General features: G+C 42.9%; 2 protein-coding genes and 2 long non-coding RNA genes across 8 annotated transcripts in view; 2 read left to right on the plus strand and 2 right to left on the minus strand.

Annotated features, from left to right (window-relative positions):
* The window catches only part of LOC147180436 (disco-interacting protein 2 homolog C-like), a 73626-nt gene extending 58724 nt beyond the window's left edge, over nt 1-14902 (plus strand). For both annotated transcript variants that reach the window (XM_086075176.1, XM_086075183.1), the window contains exons 26-37: nt 842-963; nt 2385-2496; nt 2602-2711; nt 3957-4087; nt 4149-4317; nt 4406-4576; nt 11416-11477; nt 11553-11610; nt 11830-11904; nt 11991-12165; nt 12354-12477; nt 13749-14902. In XM_086075176.1, the coding sequence (XP_085931302.1) occupies nt 842-963; nt 2385-2496; nt 2602-2711; nt 3957-4087; nt 4149-4317; nt 4406-4576; nt 11416-11477; nt 11553-11610; nt 11830-11904; nt 11991-12165; nt 12354-12477; nt 13749-14001 (1562 nt within the window). In that variant the 3' untranslated portion in view covers nt 14002-14902. The remainder of the gene's footprint in view (nt 1-841; nt 964-2384; nt 2497-2601; nt 2712-3956; nt 4088-4148; nt 4318-4405; nt 4577-11415; nt 11478-11552; nt 11611-11829; nt 11905-11990; nt 12166-12353; nt 12478-13748) is intronic.
* On the minus strand, nt 8354-10123 carry LOC147180437 (uncharacterized). The gene is made up of 3 exons (XR_015097089.1): nt 9996-10123; nt 8687-8779; nt 8354-8612 (listed from the first exon to the last, which is right to left on the minus strand). It is a non-coding gene; the product is annotated as an uncharacterized LOC147180437 (long non-coding RNA).
* A 632-nt stretch (nt 14903-15534) lies between the features above and the next one.
* On the minus strand, nt 15535-16962 carry LOC147180438 (uncharacterized). Its single transcript, XR_015094418.1, has 3 exons — nt 16705-16962; nt 16095-16426; nt 15535-15749 (listed from the first exon to the last, which is right to left on the minus strand). It is a non-coding gene; the product is annotated as an uncharacterized LOC147180438 (long non-coding RNA).
* The window catches only part of zmynd11 (zinc finger, MYND-type containing 11), a 41781-nt gene continuing 39048 nt past the window's right edge, over nt 15954-18686 (plus strand). The window contains exon 1 of one of the 4 annotated variants that reach the window (XM_086071886.1): nt 15954-16240. The gene's annotated coding sequence lies outside the window, so the exon portion shown is untranslated. Of the gene's footprint in view, nt 16241-16805; nt 17139-18686 lie in introns of those variants that run through there. The other 3 variants (XM_086071858.1, XM_086071876.1, XM_086071869.1) reach the window with 3 other exon arrangements.

The following is an 18686-nucleotide window of genomic DNA, read 5'->3' on the forward strand; positions in this document are numbered from 1 at the left end:
CTTATCGATTAATTTTGACAGCTCTAATTGAATTACTCGATTATTGAAATAGTTGTCGATTCATTTGATAATCGATTACTTGTCGATTAATCGATTACTTTTGACAGCTCTAATTGAATTGTTAGATTATTAAAAGAGTTGTCGATTCATTTGATAATTGATTTTCAAATTTTACAGCCTGGAGTTGGGTCATACACCATGCATCAAAAATTGTACGGAATCGTATTTTGTGAGTGATCCATACTAGGGGTGGGAACCTCTGGGTACCTCACGATACAATACGATCTGCGATACAAGGCTCGCGATAACGATTATCTCGCGATATGACGATACCGCGATTATCGATATACTGGTCAGGAAATAAGTCCACGATAATCTACGATAAAACTACCCAAGATATAAATTGATGTTTTTTCAATGAGAAAATCTTTTTATTTTAATTACTTAAATATTAAATCCAATTAAATCAATATGAATCTTTTTCCAGAAATGATGTGCTTCAAAAAGTCGAACCACAAAATATGTTTCTAAAATGTTCTGTATGCAAAACGGAGTCAGTTGCTGGACAGATAATAAATGTCTTACGCAATTAAAAGGTAAGCTGACGAGTCTTCTTGGCCCGAAGACGTCCATACATTTCGCCGCCACTTTTATGAGACGCTCCCCCTAGTGGCCCGCCAAGTAATTGCTCAATAAGTAATGAACAATTTATCGCAATATCGATATATCGTCACACTCCTAATGCACACCCCTCGTGCGCACCCATACATACAACCCCCCCCCCCCCCTCAACCCCCGAAGAAGAAGCTGTTGTGACATCACTTCCTGTTTGCGTGTCCAGGCATGGATCTGATCGTGTCGTTTTACGGGTGTTTGTACGCCGGCTGCGTTCCCGTCACCGTGCGTCCGCCTCACCCGCACAACATCGCCACAACGCTGCCCACCGTCAAGATGATTGTGGAGGTAATTTGTCATGCAAGCTCATTTCATATGCTAATATCATGCATATCTTATCCATGTCAAATAGGAATATGTTGGGTGAACAGATTGACCAAATTAAAAACTGGGGCGCGACAATTCATCTCAAATCAATTCTAGACTAAGTTTAATTTGCTTTTGAGTATGAGTGGAAACTACAATAGTAGGTTAGTAGGACTACATTTCCCATGATTCTTAGGCACAAAAGCAGGAAGTCATTCTCGTTCCAGTATGACGAAAACGCGACTTTGACCGAAGAGACGTGAATGACAAAACATTAAATTCCCTTTTAATGGCTTTGTCGTTGGAATCGTTATGACAACTGCATGATTGACATTGCAAAAAAAAAAAAAAACATCAGACATCAAAACCTACCCAAAAAAAGATGAGAGTCTCTTCTTTCATCAGGAAAAAAAAGCATATGTAAATGTGGAATATATTTATAATATAATATATATAAATGTGGAAATGAATACAAAAATAAATATATAAATAGAATGAAATATCAATCAATCAATAAAAATGCTCTGCTCTCACATTTATTTAAGGACGAAATGTTATTTAAATGAGGGGGCGGTCCTAAGCAGGAGAGCAGAGCGTTTTAAAGCATTGATTGATATTTCATTTATATATTTATATCATTATTTTTGTATTTATTTCCACAATTATTTTTACATGTATTTTTATTTTTTGAATCTTGTTTTTTATTTTTGTGTTTATTTATTTATTTATTTATATATATATATATATTGCATTAATTTTTGTGTATTTAATTTTCGAATTATATTTTTTGCATCCATTCTTATTATATTTTATTTTGATTATTTTTCATGTTCCCTTTGATTTATTTGATTATTTATTCATGTAACCCTTTAATTTTGTCAGCTTTGGTCCTCCATACAAACCACTAAACTGCCACGAGCCAGATTGATATTGTCACAATCTTTCTTTCGTGGGTGTCGTTTATAACATATTCATTTGTTATAAATAGTTCCCGGTGAGAATTTATTGTATATTTGATTTTCAGCAAAATTGTGTCCCAGTTTTTTGGTTTTGAAAATCTGGTCACTCTAACTATTGTCGAAACATCGTCTGTCATGTGGAATGTAGACATAATGATGTATCAGCGGTAAGTCAGTGTTTGTTTACATTAAATAGTCATCGCTAGCGCGCTAATGCTAATTGCCATTGCTAACCATTTAGCATAGGCTAATTTTGTTGGTGTTTAATAATGCATATGTACAGAATATATATGTACCAACTATATATAAGTAAATTAATATGGAGGTCAGGGCAATTATTTGATGTCATAATTGATAAGCTAAAAAAAAAAAAAAAAGATTCGATAGCCCGAGTCCCGAGTTCCGAGTTCCATGTGAGCGCTCCATGTGTGCAACGTGTTGCAGGTGAGTCGCGCTGCGTGCGTGCTGACCACGCAGGTCATCTCCAAGCTGCTCCGCTCCAAAGAGGCCTCGGCCGCCGTGGACCTGCGCACGTGGCCGCCCGTCCTGGACACGGGTACGCGCCGACACGCGACACGCTACACGCTACACGCTACATGCGTGTTGATGGCAAAACAATATTATGACATAGTGTGTGTGTGTTTTTTTTTTGTTTTTTTAGATGATTTGCCAAAGAAGAAAATTCCTGTGCTGTACAAACCCTCCAATCCTGACATGCTAGCATACCTGGACTTTAGCGTGTCCACCACCGGCATGCTCGCTGGAGTCAAAGTACAAAAAGCACACAAACACACAAAAAAACGCACAACACATAAAATAATAGGGGTGTCAAAATGAGTGCGTTAACACGTCCACGTTCAAATTGAGCAGTAATAAATAATATTTTACTATTTAAAAAATGTGCAGAGTCTCACAAGTGACTTCATGTTAAAGATTAGCTGGCGCTTAATATGAAAATTATGCCATCTAGTGGCAGAAAAATTACCTCAAAACAAATCCATATCACACTCGTTTTTGACAGTACTCTACATCTTTTTAATTTGAACTCCATTTTATGAATTATTACTAAAAGATGCAGCCATATTTCTATTAGTTTAACATTTTTTCCCCTGCTTTTATGTCAACAAAAATTTGGGGTGTCAAAATGAATGATTACTTGGGAAGCCTGTCGTGGGGGAATTCCCATCGCAACGCAGCAGACACGTCCACGTCAAAATTGAGCAGTAATAATAATGCATATATTTGTGGAGACTGAGGTCAAGTTGTATTTTAAAAAATGTGCAAAATTTCACAAGTTCATAATAATAAAAAAAAAAATTGTAAAGCACTTTAGGTTTGACATCAAACCTCAAAGTGCTCCTGTGGGTGAACATAAAAACAATGTCTTAAAAAAATAGCAGGCAGTAAAAGCAATATAAAAAAAAGTTACTTTATGTTAAAGATGATACATGAAAAAATATCCTCAGTTACACGAATGATTTTAAAAAATTGCGAAAAATGTGTGATTTTTACATTGATTTTTTAAATCCGAACGGGCGTCAGAAAACAACAGATTTTATAAATACAACGTAGAGTAATAATCGATTCCCTGTAATTATGAAAGCCACGAGAATAACAATTGTTACAGCGACACTTATAGACATTCATAAATAAAATTGACCATAAAATAGAAAGTGGACTTGTTATTAATGATATAAGTGACCATCTTCCGGTCTTTGCAATCTTCCAAGACTATTTTGATCAAAACAAATAAAACCAAAACAAGACTAAGAACACAACAGAACATGGCTGCCTTTTTTTTTACCAAATTTTTCCACTTTTATGTTAACAACAGTATGAATTTTTTTCAATGATTGTACATTTTCTTGTGCGTTTTAGAACAAATATAAAACGTGCGATTAATCGCGAGTTAACTCTTGAAGTCATGCGATTAATTACGATTCCGAATGTTCATCGGCTGACACCCTTGAGAAAAAGCCCAAAGGTGCGGAACCACATGTTGTAACGTGTGTCCAGATGTCGCACGCGGCCACCGGCGCCTTGTGCCGCTCCATCAAGCTGCAGTGCGAGCTGTACCCGTCCAGGGAGGTGGCCGTCTGCCTCGACCCCTACGCCGGGCTCGGCTTCGTCCTCTGGTGCCTCTGCAGGTGGGCCTGCGCAAGTGCGCGTGTGTTGTGGCTAACGTGCTAACATGTAGCACGTGCGCAGCGTGCACTCGGGCCACCAGTCCATCCTGATCCCGCCGTGCGAGCTGGAGAGCAACGCGTCCTTGTGGCTTTGGGCCGTCAGCCACCACAAAGTGCGAGACACCTTCTGCTCGTACAGCGTCATGGACGCCAGCGCCAGAGGGCTCGCCGCGCAGACCGACGTGCTCAAGGTGAGAGTCAGACGCCGGCCGACCAACCGGCCGGCCGACCGACGCTCCGGCCGGCAAACGCGTGACCCGTCCGCCGTCCTTCTGGCAGAGCCGCGGCGTGGACTTGTCCCGTGTGAGGACGTGCGTGGTGGTGGCCGAGGAGCGACCTCGGACCTCGCTGACTCAGTCCTTCTCCAAACTCTTCAAGGACCTCGGCCTACACTCCCGAGCCGTTAGCACCGCCTTCGGCTGCCGGGTCAACATGGCCGTCTGCCTGCAGGTGAGTCCGCCGGACAGGAACCGCCGCCGCCGCCGCCGCCGCCGCCTTCTTTCATGCCGATGGCATTCACGCCATTTAACGATTTTGATTTCTTGACCGATTGTCACCGATTTCCCCAAATTCAGTTTTCCCACAATTGTTTTCACCCACAAATTCCCCGTTCATTACCAACTGGTTTCCATCCAATTGTTTAAAACATTTGAAGCGAATTGACTGAAAATATGCAAAAGAGACATGCGCCCGTTTCCATCTGTTGTTCTTTTGCGAATATTGACAGTGGACTCCGCCGCTGTAGGTGGCGCTATACACCATAGAGATGTGATTCTTTTGTCATTCTTGTTAAACCGTAGCGTTTCTTTGCTGTTTTCCAACTTCTTTAACTTCCAAAATGTATAAATATGTTCTAGTTTAAATGTTTTAAGTATCCCAAAGACGTATTTGTACGTTTTTTATGTTTCTTTATGCTAGAGCATACAGAAGGCTTTGATGCAGCTTCTGAGCTGAAGAGGATGCTAACCAATGGTAGTTTTTACAAAAACGGCCAGCAGGTGGCATCAGAGTATAAGAGATCAACCAGGGCCATGTTGCAAAGAGCTATTTGTTTTAAACAGATTTGTGAATAATGATGACACTAAATTTTCATGCTATTGCAAAATTGATATTGCAGATAGAAATATACTTTTTTTTTCCTGATGATAGAAGAGACTCTAATCTTTCTTTTGGTAGGTTCCATGTTTTTATAGCGATAGAACACAATATTCTGTGGGTCTTGCAAAATAAGTCCAAATCCAGTAAAACAGCCTGGAGCGAAGGGGGTTGCTTCGGTAAAAATGGCTGCCAGTCAATGAGTTAATTCATTCCAAAAAGATATCTGCTTCGTCGTCCCTCCAAACATACCTTACTTTATCGTCCGCCGTTGCTTTGTGGCTACAAACGTACGATTTTTGGGTTGAGATTTGATTTGTACGAGTTGTGAGTCCTTCAAAGTCCCAGGTTCCGCTGTACAAATTAGTCAATTAACGTGAGTAATACGGGGTAGGACTAGACACGTTCTTGTATTTCTTCCTACTCCCTTTGAAAATGTCAACTGCACATCAGTCATATCAATCAATCAATCAATCAATGACTGAAATAGACCGACTTTTTTCAGGGCCGATACAATGCCGATTATTAGTAGTCAAGGAGGCGGATAACCGATATATATAGCCGATAATCATTTTAAGTACAAAAGTGGGGGGGGGGGTTGACTATTGGCGTCAACATTTTTTAAAATACAAATGCCAATTTGACTTTGTTGCAAGTTTATTTTAGTTAACGGAAAAAAATAAATAATAATAATAATAATTCCAAAAACAATTGCATTAACGAAATAAAATCAAAACAAAAATGCTTTTTAAAAACCGTAAACTAACTGAAACGACAGTTACGTTATGTAACTACGGTTCTATGAGTCCCAAACGACCGGCAGGTGGCGGTGCTGAAACAGCACGGAACGCCCAATACCAGCGATGTTTTTGATGGTTTTGATTTGAGAGCCAAACAAAACTTCCACTGTCGCTTACTGCAAATGGCGCTCACCACCTCCGGGTGGAGACGCCAATCCCCCTGAGGCGGACGACGGCAGGAGAGGGAATCCGCCAACTGATTGACAATGCCCGGGAGAAACATGGCGTGGGGGGGGGGGGGGGGTGTTTGGGCGCCCATCTGAGATGCCTCCCTGAGGCCCGTAGCAGCTGAGCGGACCGTGTCCCGCCCTGATGATTGATGTGATACACAGCGGAGGATTTGTCCGATCGTACCAGGACATGGCGCCCAGAAAATGAATGAGGGCCAGATGCACAGCCCGCAGCTCCAGAACATTGATGTGCAGCGATCCGTCCCCTGCGGGACCACAGGCCTTGAGCCGTCCTGTGTTGCCAAACTGCATGACGTGTGGGTACTCCCGCTGATAGAACAGAAGGGGGACCCCAAGGTGCGAGAGCACCCATGAACCGACTGGACACTCTGAGACGCTTCCGGCGGTCCAGCAGCGGGTTGAGCAGGAACCGGAGCAGGAACCGGAGCAGGAACCGGAGCAGCCGCCGTTGCGATGGACGCAGCGGCAGCAGGACGAACGGCACAAGTGCAGCAGACGCATAAAAAGGACATAAGGCAGCATCCCAACGGCACGGACGAGAGAGATGAGACGTAGCGCATCGTCGACCTTCCGTGGGGGACGGCGGAGCAGTCATGCAGGTGGTGTCCAACGACATTCCGATGAACAGAGTCTGCCGAGAGGGAACGAGAGAGGACCTTGAGCCCAAGTCGTGACCCATGCTGTAGAAGCGGAGACGCGTCTCGGATTGCCTGACCCTTGGATGGAGCTCATATCAGCCAGTCATCCAAGTAAGGGAGCACCTTTATGCCCCTCGATTGCAGGGGTGCAAGTGCCCCCTTCACTACACGTGTGAACACTCTGGGAGAGAGTGACAGTCCGAATGGGAGTACTCGGATCTACCAGTTCCTGCGCTGAGGAGCAATAAGGGACGTGGAAGTACGCGTCCTTCAGATCGATTGACGTGAACCGTTCCCCTCGAGCGATCGCCCTCAACACGGCTGACGTAGTCGGTATACGGAAGGGCAACACCCTGAGGTAACTGTTGAGACCTCTCAGATCTTAGATAGGGCGTAGTCCGCCTGTCTTTTTTGGAACGAGGAAGTAGGGGGAGTAGAATCCCCCTGGATGAGCCAAAGGGGATCCACTGCTTCGAAAGCGGACTTGGCGAGGAGGGTCGCCAGGTCCTGATCCAGAGCCAGCGCCGTTTTCAGGTCGCTGATGACAGTCTCTCTGACCCGGATGGAGAGAGGGGGCCGGCGTCAGAACTGAATCCTGTACCCATGAGACAAGGTCGAGAGCACCCTTGGGTCCGAAGCGAGGGCAGCCCAGTGGTTGAAAAAAAAGTAACCGACTGCCGGCCCCTCGGGCGCAATCCCTCAATCCAAACGGCGTGATTGACCGCTCGAGAAGATCACGTCAGCCGGAACCCTGGAAATGTCCTTTTATAAATTCTTCCTCAAGTGACGTATGCGCGTGAGAGATTTCCGTGCTGTTTCAGCACCGCCGCCTGGCGGTCGGGAGGGACGGAAAATAGAACCACATTTGATGTTTTACATAACTAACTAAAATGATCATTATAGCGAAAATGTAAACATGTTGTTTTGGTGGTCTTCGGTTCTTTGCGGTGCTGGTCTCCAGCCGCTTCTCAACGTCTGCTCACAATACGGCACCGTCCCGTGACATGGAATTCAAAAGAGATCCGAGTGTGGTCATGGTCTTATTTGTCCACGTTTCGGAAGCATCGCGAGGTTCGTCTCCTCTGAGGTTATTTTTTCCTACCTGGACCTTTTTGGAGTCTGTAATCAAGTTTTCATTCATTCAATAATGTCGTACCTTTTATTGCGGGTACATTCTTGTTGATTGATGACATTTTCTGTTGGGTCTTTATCGTGTCAAACGTGACCGCTCGTGTTATTTTTAGTTCTCCATTTTGTGCTTTGAGAATATTAAAGACTCTTTTGCGCTCACAACAAAAATCGGAGTGTAAAAACGTTGGCGTTCAAAGATTCAGATTTGAGTTCAACCCCTAAAAGTGTGACGGTCTGAGGTCAGTGATGGAGTCATTTTGACAGAGTTGATTTATTTAGTGTTAAACCAACTTAACACGTCTTTGATTGTTAAACAATAAGAAAAAAAATAGAAAACAATATTGAAGTAACGATAAATAACACGTAGCATTCCTTAGCAGATTCCTGGTCGGATGGTTTTCATTCAGCAACACTGGAAGGTTTCCCTCTCAAAAGGCCTTTTCACGGTTCAACCGCGTCTTTTCCCATTCGAGTCTCAACTTCAACTCGACGTACGGATCATGTTCGATGACTGTGACGGCGTCAGCGGCTTCGCTTTCGCCGGCTGTCGCGCCGGCGGCTTTTCTTTGGCCGACTGCGCCGGAAACTGTCGGCGGCAGTCGGCGACCTTGACTGACCTCTTCGTGGGCCCCTGAAGCCGTCAACAAGTTTGGTCAGTCGTCCGACATGAGGACATCCAGATTCACTTTGTAATATTTTACTCACCGAGAATTAGAAATACCAAAACAAACGTTTTGATGGTCATTGTGTTGCTTTTTTTTTGGTCCTCTGCGCTAGCAAAGCAAACGTGGTTATTTTCTGTAAAAAATGATGAAAAAAAGAAAAAAAAACACTGAAAAGTCAAGTACAGTTTGTTTCTCAAAATATTTTGTCTTTTGTCAAAAGCTCCTTGGACTTTGTCATGTGCTGAAAAGTGCGGCAAAATTGCTTTGTCATGGCTGACACGCCTGAAGTACGAGTTTCCGTCGGAACATTTGCATTGGCAACATTCATGAGGAACATTTGGACATTAGTCTGTCTGTCTGCCTGCCTGTCTGTCTGTCTGTCTGCCTGCCTGTCTGTCTGTCTGTCTGCCTGCCTGCCTGCCTGTCTGTCTGCCTGCCTGCCTGCCTGTCTGCCTGTCTGTCTGCCTGCCTGCCTGCCTGTCTAACTGTCTGTCTGCCTGCCTGCCTGTCTGTCTGTCTGTCTGTCTGTCTGTCTGCCTGTCTGCCTGCCTGCCTGTCTGCCTGCCTGCCTGCCTGTCTGCCTGCCTGCCTGCCTGTCTGTCTGCCTGCCTGCCTGCCTGCCTGCCTGCCTGCCTGTCTGTCTGTCTGCCTGCCTGTCTGTCTGTCTGTCTGCCTGTCTGCCTGCCTGTCTGTCTGTCTGCCTGTCTGTCTGTCTGTCTGCCTGTCTGCCTGCCTGCCTGCCTGTCTGTCTGTCTGCCTGTCTGTCTGTCTGTCTGCCTGTCTGCCTGCCTGTCTGTCTGTCTGCCTGTCTGTCTGTCTGTCTGTCTTCCTGCCTGCCATCGGCGCAAGCGTCTGTTCTCGTCCGCTTTAAGTCCAGCAGCCACGAAAAGGCCGGTGAGCTGTTTGGATGACGGCCGTCCCGTAGCAATCAGTATGAAACCCGTCAGTACCGGACAAACCCGGTCCACTTACCGTGACATCAACACAATCCTCACACACCTGATGAAAAAAATCAATCAATCTTCTTTTTTGTCCTTAATTCTGTCTGTCTTTTTTGTTCTCTTTATATTTTTACTTTTTATTTTCTGTCTTTCAAAGTATCTGCCAATCAGTGTCTTGGAATCTTGAAATCCTAAACGATCGTCAATTTCACACTTTTTGTTGCATTCAATCAGCTTTCGTCCTTTTGTCACTTCAATTGTCAAAAATCTGCAATTTGTCCCAAAGTGACAACAAGCAAAAGTCCACTTGACCCTTCGAGTCGAAATTTGCCGAGATTCAAAGTGACGTGCAAGCCTAAACTTCGATCTTCTGTCAGTGAAAATATTGACGATGAAGAAAGTACTCACCACGATCAACCAAGTCCGCCGTCTGTCAGTGGAACTGGACTGGATTTTGTGTTGCTGTTGTTCCTCCTCAAACCCTTTTTCTTGCATTTGAGCTCTTTTGTGATTGGTTACCATGTTTGGGGTTTTCCCGCACCTTCAAACAATCATTTTAAAAATAAATGAATACATTTTCATCACCTGTGTGTCAACGGACAAACCTGTACCAGGTGGTTTTGGATTTACGGTTACGCTGGTCACATTTCACGTGAATTCTTGGAAGGAAACTTCGATGGAATCTTGTCGGGTGACATTGTTTCTGCCACAACAGTCCGACTAAATTTGGCCCACAATACAATAGGTGACAATCGGATGCCATAAAGGTCTCATATTGTTCACTAAAATAGTTCTCAATTGTGTAAAAGACATGTCTGTGACACGCATTCGTCAAAATTAACTTTGGCTCGAATATTTTTGCTGTCCCCAAATCAGCCCAAAAAAAGAAAAGAAAAATACTTATTAATGTCTTTGACACATTTGACAACTATTTGAATATGTGGAAAAGTGGCATAACGCTTTACTATAAGAAAAAGTAGCATAACGTTGCTACAGAGACGATGTTGTAGCGTTCGTTTGTGATTGCTTAGGCGGTGGTTATTTTGCCGCGAATGTCTCCCGATTTGCCGTGAATGCTTGTCGACATTTACAAGCGGTTATGAATAAAACAAAAGTGCACGTTTAGGCTCGCAACGTCGAGACCACTTCGCGGCCGGTTTAGCATCACGAAGTCGCGTCAACTTGGTGGCGGATTGACAGTCACGGCAAAATAACAACCGCCGATTGTATCTTGACAAAATACGCAACCGCTTCATATTATCCGACCACCGTCTGCTTAATCATATCTGACCTCTTGTAACCTCCACACGACAAATGTCGCTCGCAAAAAAATACACCAGTAATATGGTAGAAGGTGCAAATCTCATATTAGAAAATATAGGAAGGAAGTTTAATCTGCCCGTTTGAAGCGCACATTTTAGAAAGGAGGAGAAAGCTAAAGAAGTCGCCGACGGACTTTTTTCATACCTGCTTATTATTATTATTATTATTAATGATAGAAAGTCACGTTTTTTTTGTGGAAAATGTATATTGTTTATTTGGTTGTTTGGTTCATTTCAACATATTGGAAGTTCATTTACTTTTTTTGTGTCGTTTTTTTTTGTGGGGATGGACTTCAATAATACACGCGTGTAAAGTTGTGGGTGAACTTTGACCTGGTCCTTTTTTTATCATAAAGGATCCCACTGTGTGCCTGTTTGTCGTCACAGTCGGGTTATGTTTTCCGCTCTGAGCTCTATTAGCGCTTGCTTGTGGCTGGGATGTGTTTGTGGGAGGAGCTAACGCGTCACCGCCAATCAACAAACGACTTGTGGAATGTTCTCCTCAGGGAACGTCCAGTCCGGACCCGACCACCGTCTTCGTGGACATGAGGGCGCTGCGCCATGACAGGTGCGCTCTCACTCGCGCCAGCGAACGCGCACGCGCACGCGCTGACGTGCTCATTGAGAAATGTTGTCGTTTCAGGGTGCGGCTCGTCGAGAGGGGGTCGCCTCACAGTTTGCCCCTGATGGAGTCTGGGAAGGTGAGCGGAAATGTGTCTTTTGCCGTTGCCTTCTTTCTTTTTTTCTGATAGAAATCCAAAAGCGCAAATATAGGCTTTCATTCATCTCAGCTCGTCGTAATGCCAGAAAATATTGAACATAAAACAATCGTGGCTTTTATTTGTACTCGGTGGAAACGTGTACTCATGCCGTCTGGAATGTGGAAATGACGTAAGGTTTTGCATTCTTTGCTTGCTCAGATCCTTCCTGGCGTTCGCATCATCATCGCCAACCCGGAGACCAAAGGACCGATGGGAGAGTCTCACCTGGGCGAGGTTCACATCATCCCACCGATGGCACGACGGGCCATGCTGGCGACCAGTCGCTCACTCCTCACTTGCTGTCTGTTTTTTTTTTCGAGATTTGGGTTCAGAGCGGCCACAACTCGAGCGGCTACGTCAGCGTGTACGGGGACGAGGCGCTGCGGTCCGATGACTTTGCGTCCAGGCTGAGCTTTGGGGACACGCACAGCGAATGGTCGCGGACCGGTTACCTGGGCTTCCTGCGCAGGACGCAGCTGACGGACGCCAACGGAGGTCAGCCGGCGACCGATTACAACATCCCAAAACATGTCGACGAGCAAGAACATTGTTTGTCCGTGCGTGTGCTGACGTTGAATGGCGACCGATCCCTCGTCCACGTTGACCGGCGAGCAGTCGTCCGTTTGTGGAGACGAGCGTCGGACCGGAGAATGTGACCTTTGCCCTTCTGTGTTGACCCGCAGAGCGCCACGACGCGCTCTACGTGGTGGGCGCCTTGGAGGAGGCCATGGAGCTGCGGGGGATGCGCTACCACCCCGTCGACATCGAGACCTCCGTCGTCAGGACGCACAAGAGCATCACGCAGTGGTCAGCAGCAGCATTACACATCCCTCGCTCGCTCACATTTGACTGCATCTTTTCCTTTATTTATTTTATTTTATTGATTTAGTTTTTAGTTATTATTTTTATTTTGTTAATTATTTAATATAAAAAAAACCTTTTTATTTATGTATTTTGTAATGATTTATTTTATTTATGATTCTTTTAAGATTAATATGTTCTTTGCCCAGAAGAAATTTACTAAATGACTTTTTTTATTTTTTTAAAAATACAATTTATTATTTTTTTATATAAAAAAAAAAACACAACAATACACAAATTAAACATACATACAATTTTCCCCAACAAACAATGTCAGATAATTATAAATAAAGACGTGAGGGCCTGATATCGGTACTTGCCCATCTTTAAAAAAAAAATTTTTTAAATGCACAAAACTTTTTTTTCTGAAAATGTAGCTTTTATTCTCTGAAAATGTGATTTCTTCTTTTATAAATCGAAAAAAATACTTATTAGATGACTTTTTCTCTTAAAAATTACTTCTCCAAAAAATGACCCTTTCTTGGTGGCTTTTTTTTTTTTTTTGAAAAATGCTCTTTCATTTGAAAAAAAAAATCTTGTTCAGATTTTTAGGAGAGACAAAAGAATAAAACTATCAAAACTCATCAAATTTTTTGTAAGTTACTTTTTTTCATTGGAATTAAGACAGTTGGTTTAAAATGTAAAAATTTGGCCACTTTCTTAAATTATTTTCCCCCAAAAATTCAGGCAAACAAATTTTTTTTGGGGGGGGGGGGTGGGGTTCTGTTGAATCTTCTATTGACTTGATTCTCATGTTACAAATCATCAAATAGATTTTGTAAAGCAAGACTTTAGATTCTTCTTATTAATTTTTTTTTTCCCACTCTAAAATATTTTGTATTCGCTATCGTATTTTTTTACTGAGGAAAAACAATGCAACGTTACTTATAGTTATATAATTATTACGTAGCATTAATCCAACGGCTATAACATTCCAACAATAATGTTAATTAAAAAAATAAATTTAAAATAAAAATTAATTATTAATTTATTTTACGTCCCCTACTTTGCGGATATTCACCTAAAAGTGAGGAGACACTATTTGTAAACAAAAACAAAATGAAAATGTCATATAAATGTTGATTCTAAAGCAAAAAAATAATAATCTAATTTTATAAAATTGTGTGGGTGGCAAAAGGTTAAAAAGTTCCAAGTTTGACTTTTTGTTTTTTTCTTGCAAAAAACGTGCCACGTTGTTTCTGATGCGTTTGTGTCAGCGCGGTGTTCACGTGGAGCAACCTGCTGGTGGCGGTGGTGGAGCTGGCGGCGTCGGAGCAGGAGGCGCTGGACCTGGTGCCGCTGGTGACCAACGCCATCCTGGAGGAGCACTACCTGATCGTGGGCGTGGTGGTGGTCGCCGACGTGGGCGTGGTCCCCATCAACTCGCGCGGCGAGAAGCAGCGCATGCACCTGCGCGACGGATTCCTGGCCGACCAGCTCGACCCCGTCTACGTGGCCTACAACATGTAGACGGACACTTTTTCCGACTTGAAAATGTCCTCGCCGCGAAAAAAAAGGTTCAAGCTGTTAGCGAACGTTAGCGGCTTTGAACGAGCAGTGATGAGAAATCAACATTAGCTAACAAACAAACACGCTCACAGGCAGATATTCTTTCTGCAACGTGCTAACGAGCGCTGGAGATTAATTAAGGACCCTCTCAACTTGCCAAAAACAAAACCAAAAAACATTTTGCGCTTTTTGTGGGGTTAGGAACGATGAAACGCCATCTAGTGGAGGAACACCAGAATCCTGCCAACAATCAGCCTGGTGGACCGTTTTGCCATTTCTTTTTTTTTTTTTTTTACAAACAAAAGCAAAACTGCTGAGTGACATTTTATAATCTTTTTTTAATACAAGGACTTTCCAGTTGAATTTTCAGGTACTTTTTCCCTTTTTTTTTTGCATATTCAACAAGCCACACAAATGTGTAATTATGTACAAAAAAAAAAGTGATTTAATTTATTTTGTCTATTAGCAGTCGTACAACAAAGAATTTAAATATTTGCTTATAAAAAAAAATAACTTTTGCAATCTAATGTTGGAAATGTTTGACTACAAGTTTTGTTTTCCACTTCGTCCGTCCTTGTCGAGTGCAAACGTCAAAAACATTCGGCAAAGTCCTCCAAGACTTGAATGGCAGCAATTTTGATTTTCATTTTCAAGATTTCTTTTTTTTGTGTGTATGTGGGGCAATGGGAAAGGAAAAAAAAAAAAGCACTTTGCTCGCACGGTTTGTCTGTTTGTTTTTTAAATGCTCGTATTTGGGTTTTAATGTCAACAAATGTGTCAATTGTTGCGTTCAATGTTTTGTGCACATTTGTGGCAGAAAGCGCCATTTTAGAAGAAATAAAACTTTTTGCCTGAATACAAACCTCATGCCTGTAAATAAAAAAAATCGTTATTACTGTTTTTGTACGAGTATACAGGCACAGCTGGTGTCAAACCCAAGGCCTGGGGGCCAGATCTGTCCCACCACATTATTTTATGTGGCCTGCAAAAGGGCATAAACTTCAAGGTTCTTGCTGAAATAGAACAATTGCTAATTGTCTTCACTTTTACATTTTTTTTTTTTAAATATAAACAGTTTGTTTTGGTTTCCAATTTTGATCATTTTCAATTAATTTCATCTGCCCAACAGTGATTTAGATGCTGGCTCCCTCTAGTGGTATGCAAAAATAATTGCCACTTAAATCCAGTTCAGTTCAGTTCTTGTGTTCATGTTTTGACTTATGGTACAATTTTATGTAACTCTATTTCATATTAATTAAATAGCTGCTGATGCCTTTTTCTTTTCCTGTATTTAAGAGCATTAGCAAGTTCAAACTACATAGTGGCTTACAATCAACACAAGTGTAATTTGTACATTTTGTTCAACTCTTGAGTTTACGATGTGTTCAAGATATAACTTTATTAAACAATTTCAAACAGAATATACAAACAAATTTTAAACACTACACAAACACATTATTAATACAAAAACAAACAAACAAGCCAGGGGGATATTTAAATAAAAACATTATTTAAAAAAAAGAAAGAGCATAAAGCCACAGTTCTCATCACTTTCTTGTTGATAGATCTCAATATAGTAATAATGTATTATTTGGTTTCCATTTCAAAAACTAAAAACAAAAGTTTCGAATGACAAACTATGGATAAGATGTCTTCAAGATGGCCGGCGAATTGGTACGTCCGATGATGTCAACGTTATGCCACGCCCACTGCAAGATTTAATTAAATGTTATGCTCAATGCAAGAAACAAGAAACACACACACACACACAACAATACCAGCTGCTGAAAGTATACGTTTAAAAAAATAAATAAAGTTAAAAGCAAGCCACCATGTTCAAAGCAAATGTGACTGGTCTGCAAACTGGCTGTCGCCTGTTTTAAGAAATTGCAGCAGCACATACAAGAGCGAAGTTACCATACTGTATCGATTTCGTCGCCCTAGTATCGATCCGATTATGATATTGGCTTGGTATCGTCATTTTCGATCGATCCGCCCACCACTAGTCTGCAGCAGCAGCACACCGACCGACCCCTCTCCTCTGTATTATTTACCTCCCAGCCGCGCGCTGCTCCACAGTGGCCGGCTGGACACGCACCGCCGCCCCGCTGCCTCGCCTCGCCTCGCCTCGCCTCGCTTCGCCCGCTACGGGTGTGAAAACCGCAGCCCGCGTGGATCACGGGCGTCGACTGGCCCGGAGGTGAGTAGCGCCAACATCGGGCTCCGTTGACAGACAAGCCGACGGTACCGACCGCCGCTCGGCTCGGCTCGGCTGCTCCGGGCGACGTGAGCTGCTAGGCGGCTAATCTGGAGCTCCCTCCGCCGTGGTTGCCGTCAACATGGCGCCCTCCAAAACAAACCGTGACCTGCCCGTGTCGACGTTTGCCTGATAAACACATTTTTTCGCAAAAAGCGAGAAAGGATGTTATTTCATATTCTTCTTCTTTTTTTTCCTTTTTTCTTTTTAAATCGCTTTTCAAGCTGTCTCGCCAGACGGTAGCAACGTCACAACATTTTAGCATAGCCAACTCAACCAACTTGTCGTCGCGTTATGTTTGCGGCCACCCTCACGATGAGCATATTTGATATTTTAGACAAAAAACACAATGCAATAGTCGTTATTTAAGACGCCAGTCGGCATTTTTGAAGCAGTTTGTCTCGTACGTCAGCTAGGTAGCTTGCTAGCTGCTAGCCGCAGTCTTGTCTCCTGTATTGTAGCGTTCGTGGCCTGCCTGCCTGCCTGCCTGCCTGCCACGGTTGTTGTGTCTTTGTGGTCGAAAACAGCTTCTTGTATTCATCAGCGTTCGTGTGTTCTTTCTGTGGCATTTTAAGCGTTTGATGACATTTGCCGAGGTTCAACTGGTGGCTAGCAAAGCGCGCGATGGCTGGTCAGCGTCAGTGAGTGACTGACAACGCGACATTCTCTTGTGTATTGCTTCTTCTACAGCATTTATTCGGTGTTTATGTGTATCCGAATTACAAAATTAATTCATTTACGCCAGCTTGACCTAAAAACCTTTCTAGTTATTTAATTTTAAAAAAAAAAATCCCGTCACCAAGCTTGGGAATCGTTTGCAGTCAAATCGTCGAGATTTGAGGTAAGACCCTTTTTTTGTTGAAGTGAAGGTTGGGAAGCTTGTTTAACACAAAAGCATACAAAATATAATTATGTAAATAATTTTACAAAGCCAAGGGTCCAGGTTTACAAATAAATGACAAAATAATGTTGAAGAGGCAAACAGAGTTCGCAGATGGCTGTTTGTGATGTGAGGTCCATTATGGTTTAATTTGGCACTCAAACATGATGCACAGAAGAAGAAGAAAACTTTTGTGGAATTAGCGCTGGAAACTGTGGAAAAATATGAACCATGATGCTAGGTCAGAGTAACATCGCAAGGGAACGAGCAAACGTGTTAGTTGGCCAATTTGCTTGAAATTTTGGCAGAACGACAGAAGAACGTACCCTTAATATGGACATTTGGATTTGAAAACGGACGTATTTAGCTTAAAGGTTTGGAAGATATTTTGTCAGTTGAAGCCGCCACCATTTCATCATCATTTTGGAAAAACAACATTTACACATGGTGGCATAAAAGTATAGTGCTAATTGTGCTATAGATTTTTTTTTTTATCCTGCATCTTTTTGTAGCCTCTTTCTACGCAATGATGCACTCACTCACCGTTCATTTTTCCTCAATGTGGCACAAACAACCTCTTATTACTGTCCTCAGTCTTTTGAGTTCAGTTCAATTGTTTTGGATCAGATCATCTTTTCTCCTTGTGGAAACATGCTAAGGATAGACCGATAATCGGCGCCGATATTCAGCATTTTATGAATATCGGTATCTGCCTCTTTTTTTTGTTTGGCCGATATTATTTTTGCTGTTTTTTTTCTCCTACGTCTGCTCTGAGTCAACAGCTTTTGACTCCCCGCAACATTGGCCCGCCCACAGCACCATCTGATTGGTTGCTCGTACAGTGCTAACAGCCAATAAGCAGCCATTAGCAGCTATTTGCCATTTAGCGTGCGGGTGAATGGTTAGCCCACGAGCTGACCGTTAGCTCGCAAATTAACGGCTATTAGGTTAGCCCGTGCGCTAATGGTTAGCTCGCGGGCTAACCTAATAGCCGTTTTTTAGCGGTTATTTGGGAGTTAGCGTGTGGGTGAACGGTTAGCCCGCTAATTTGCGGCTATTTGGGAGTTAGCGTGCGGAAGCCAGATTATAGTAAAAGGTAATGGCAAACAGAAAACCTTAACATGTTGCGAATCACAAAAGCTGTGCTTGAAGGCATTTAAGCAATTAAGTTTTAAATTATTTTATTATTAAAACTTTTGACACCAATTAAAAAACAAACAAAAAAACATCGGCTTTGAATATCCGTTATCGGCCTCCCTGACTACTGATAATCGGTATCGGTCCTGAAAAAAGCATATCGGTCTATCTCTAAATGCTCCGCGTTGCACGGCTTCCCTTTCACGAAAGCGACACACTGGTTCGCTCACGCTTTTCTCCGGGGGAGGACCACATGAAATGACTCGATGAATTTTTGGAGGGAAGGTCGCTCAGACCTGTGCAGCCGACCGAGTATGAACGCAAACACTGGTTTGAAAGAAATGTCCTTGAAGGTCGAGCGAAGTATTTTCC

The sequence above is a fragment of the Leptonotus elevatus genome, chromosome 1 (assembly GCF_054856555.1).
Source record: "Leptonotus elevatus isolate MCC_2025b chromosome 1, RoL_Lele_1.0, whole genome shotgun sequence".
NCBI classification, from domain to species: Eukaryota; Metazoa; Chordata; class Actinopteri; order Syngnathiformes; family Syngnathidae; genus Leptonotus; species Leptonotus elevatus.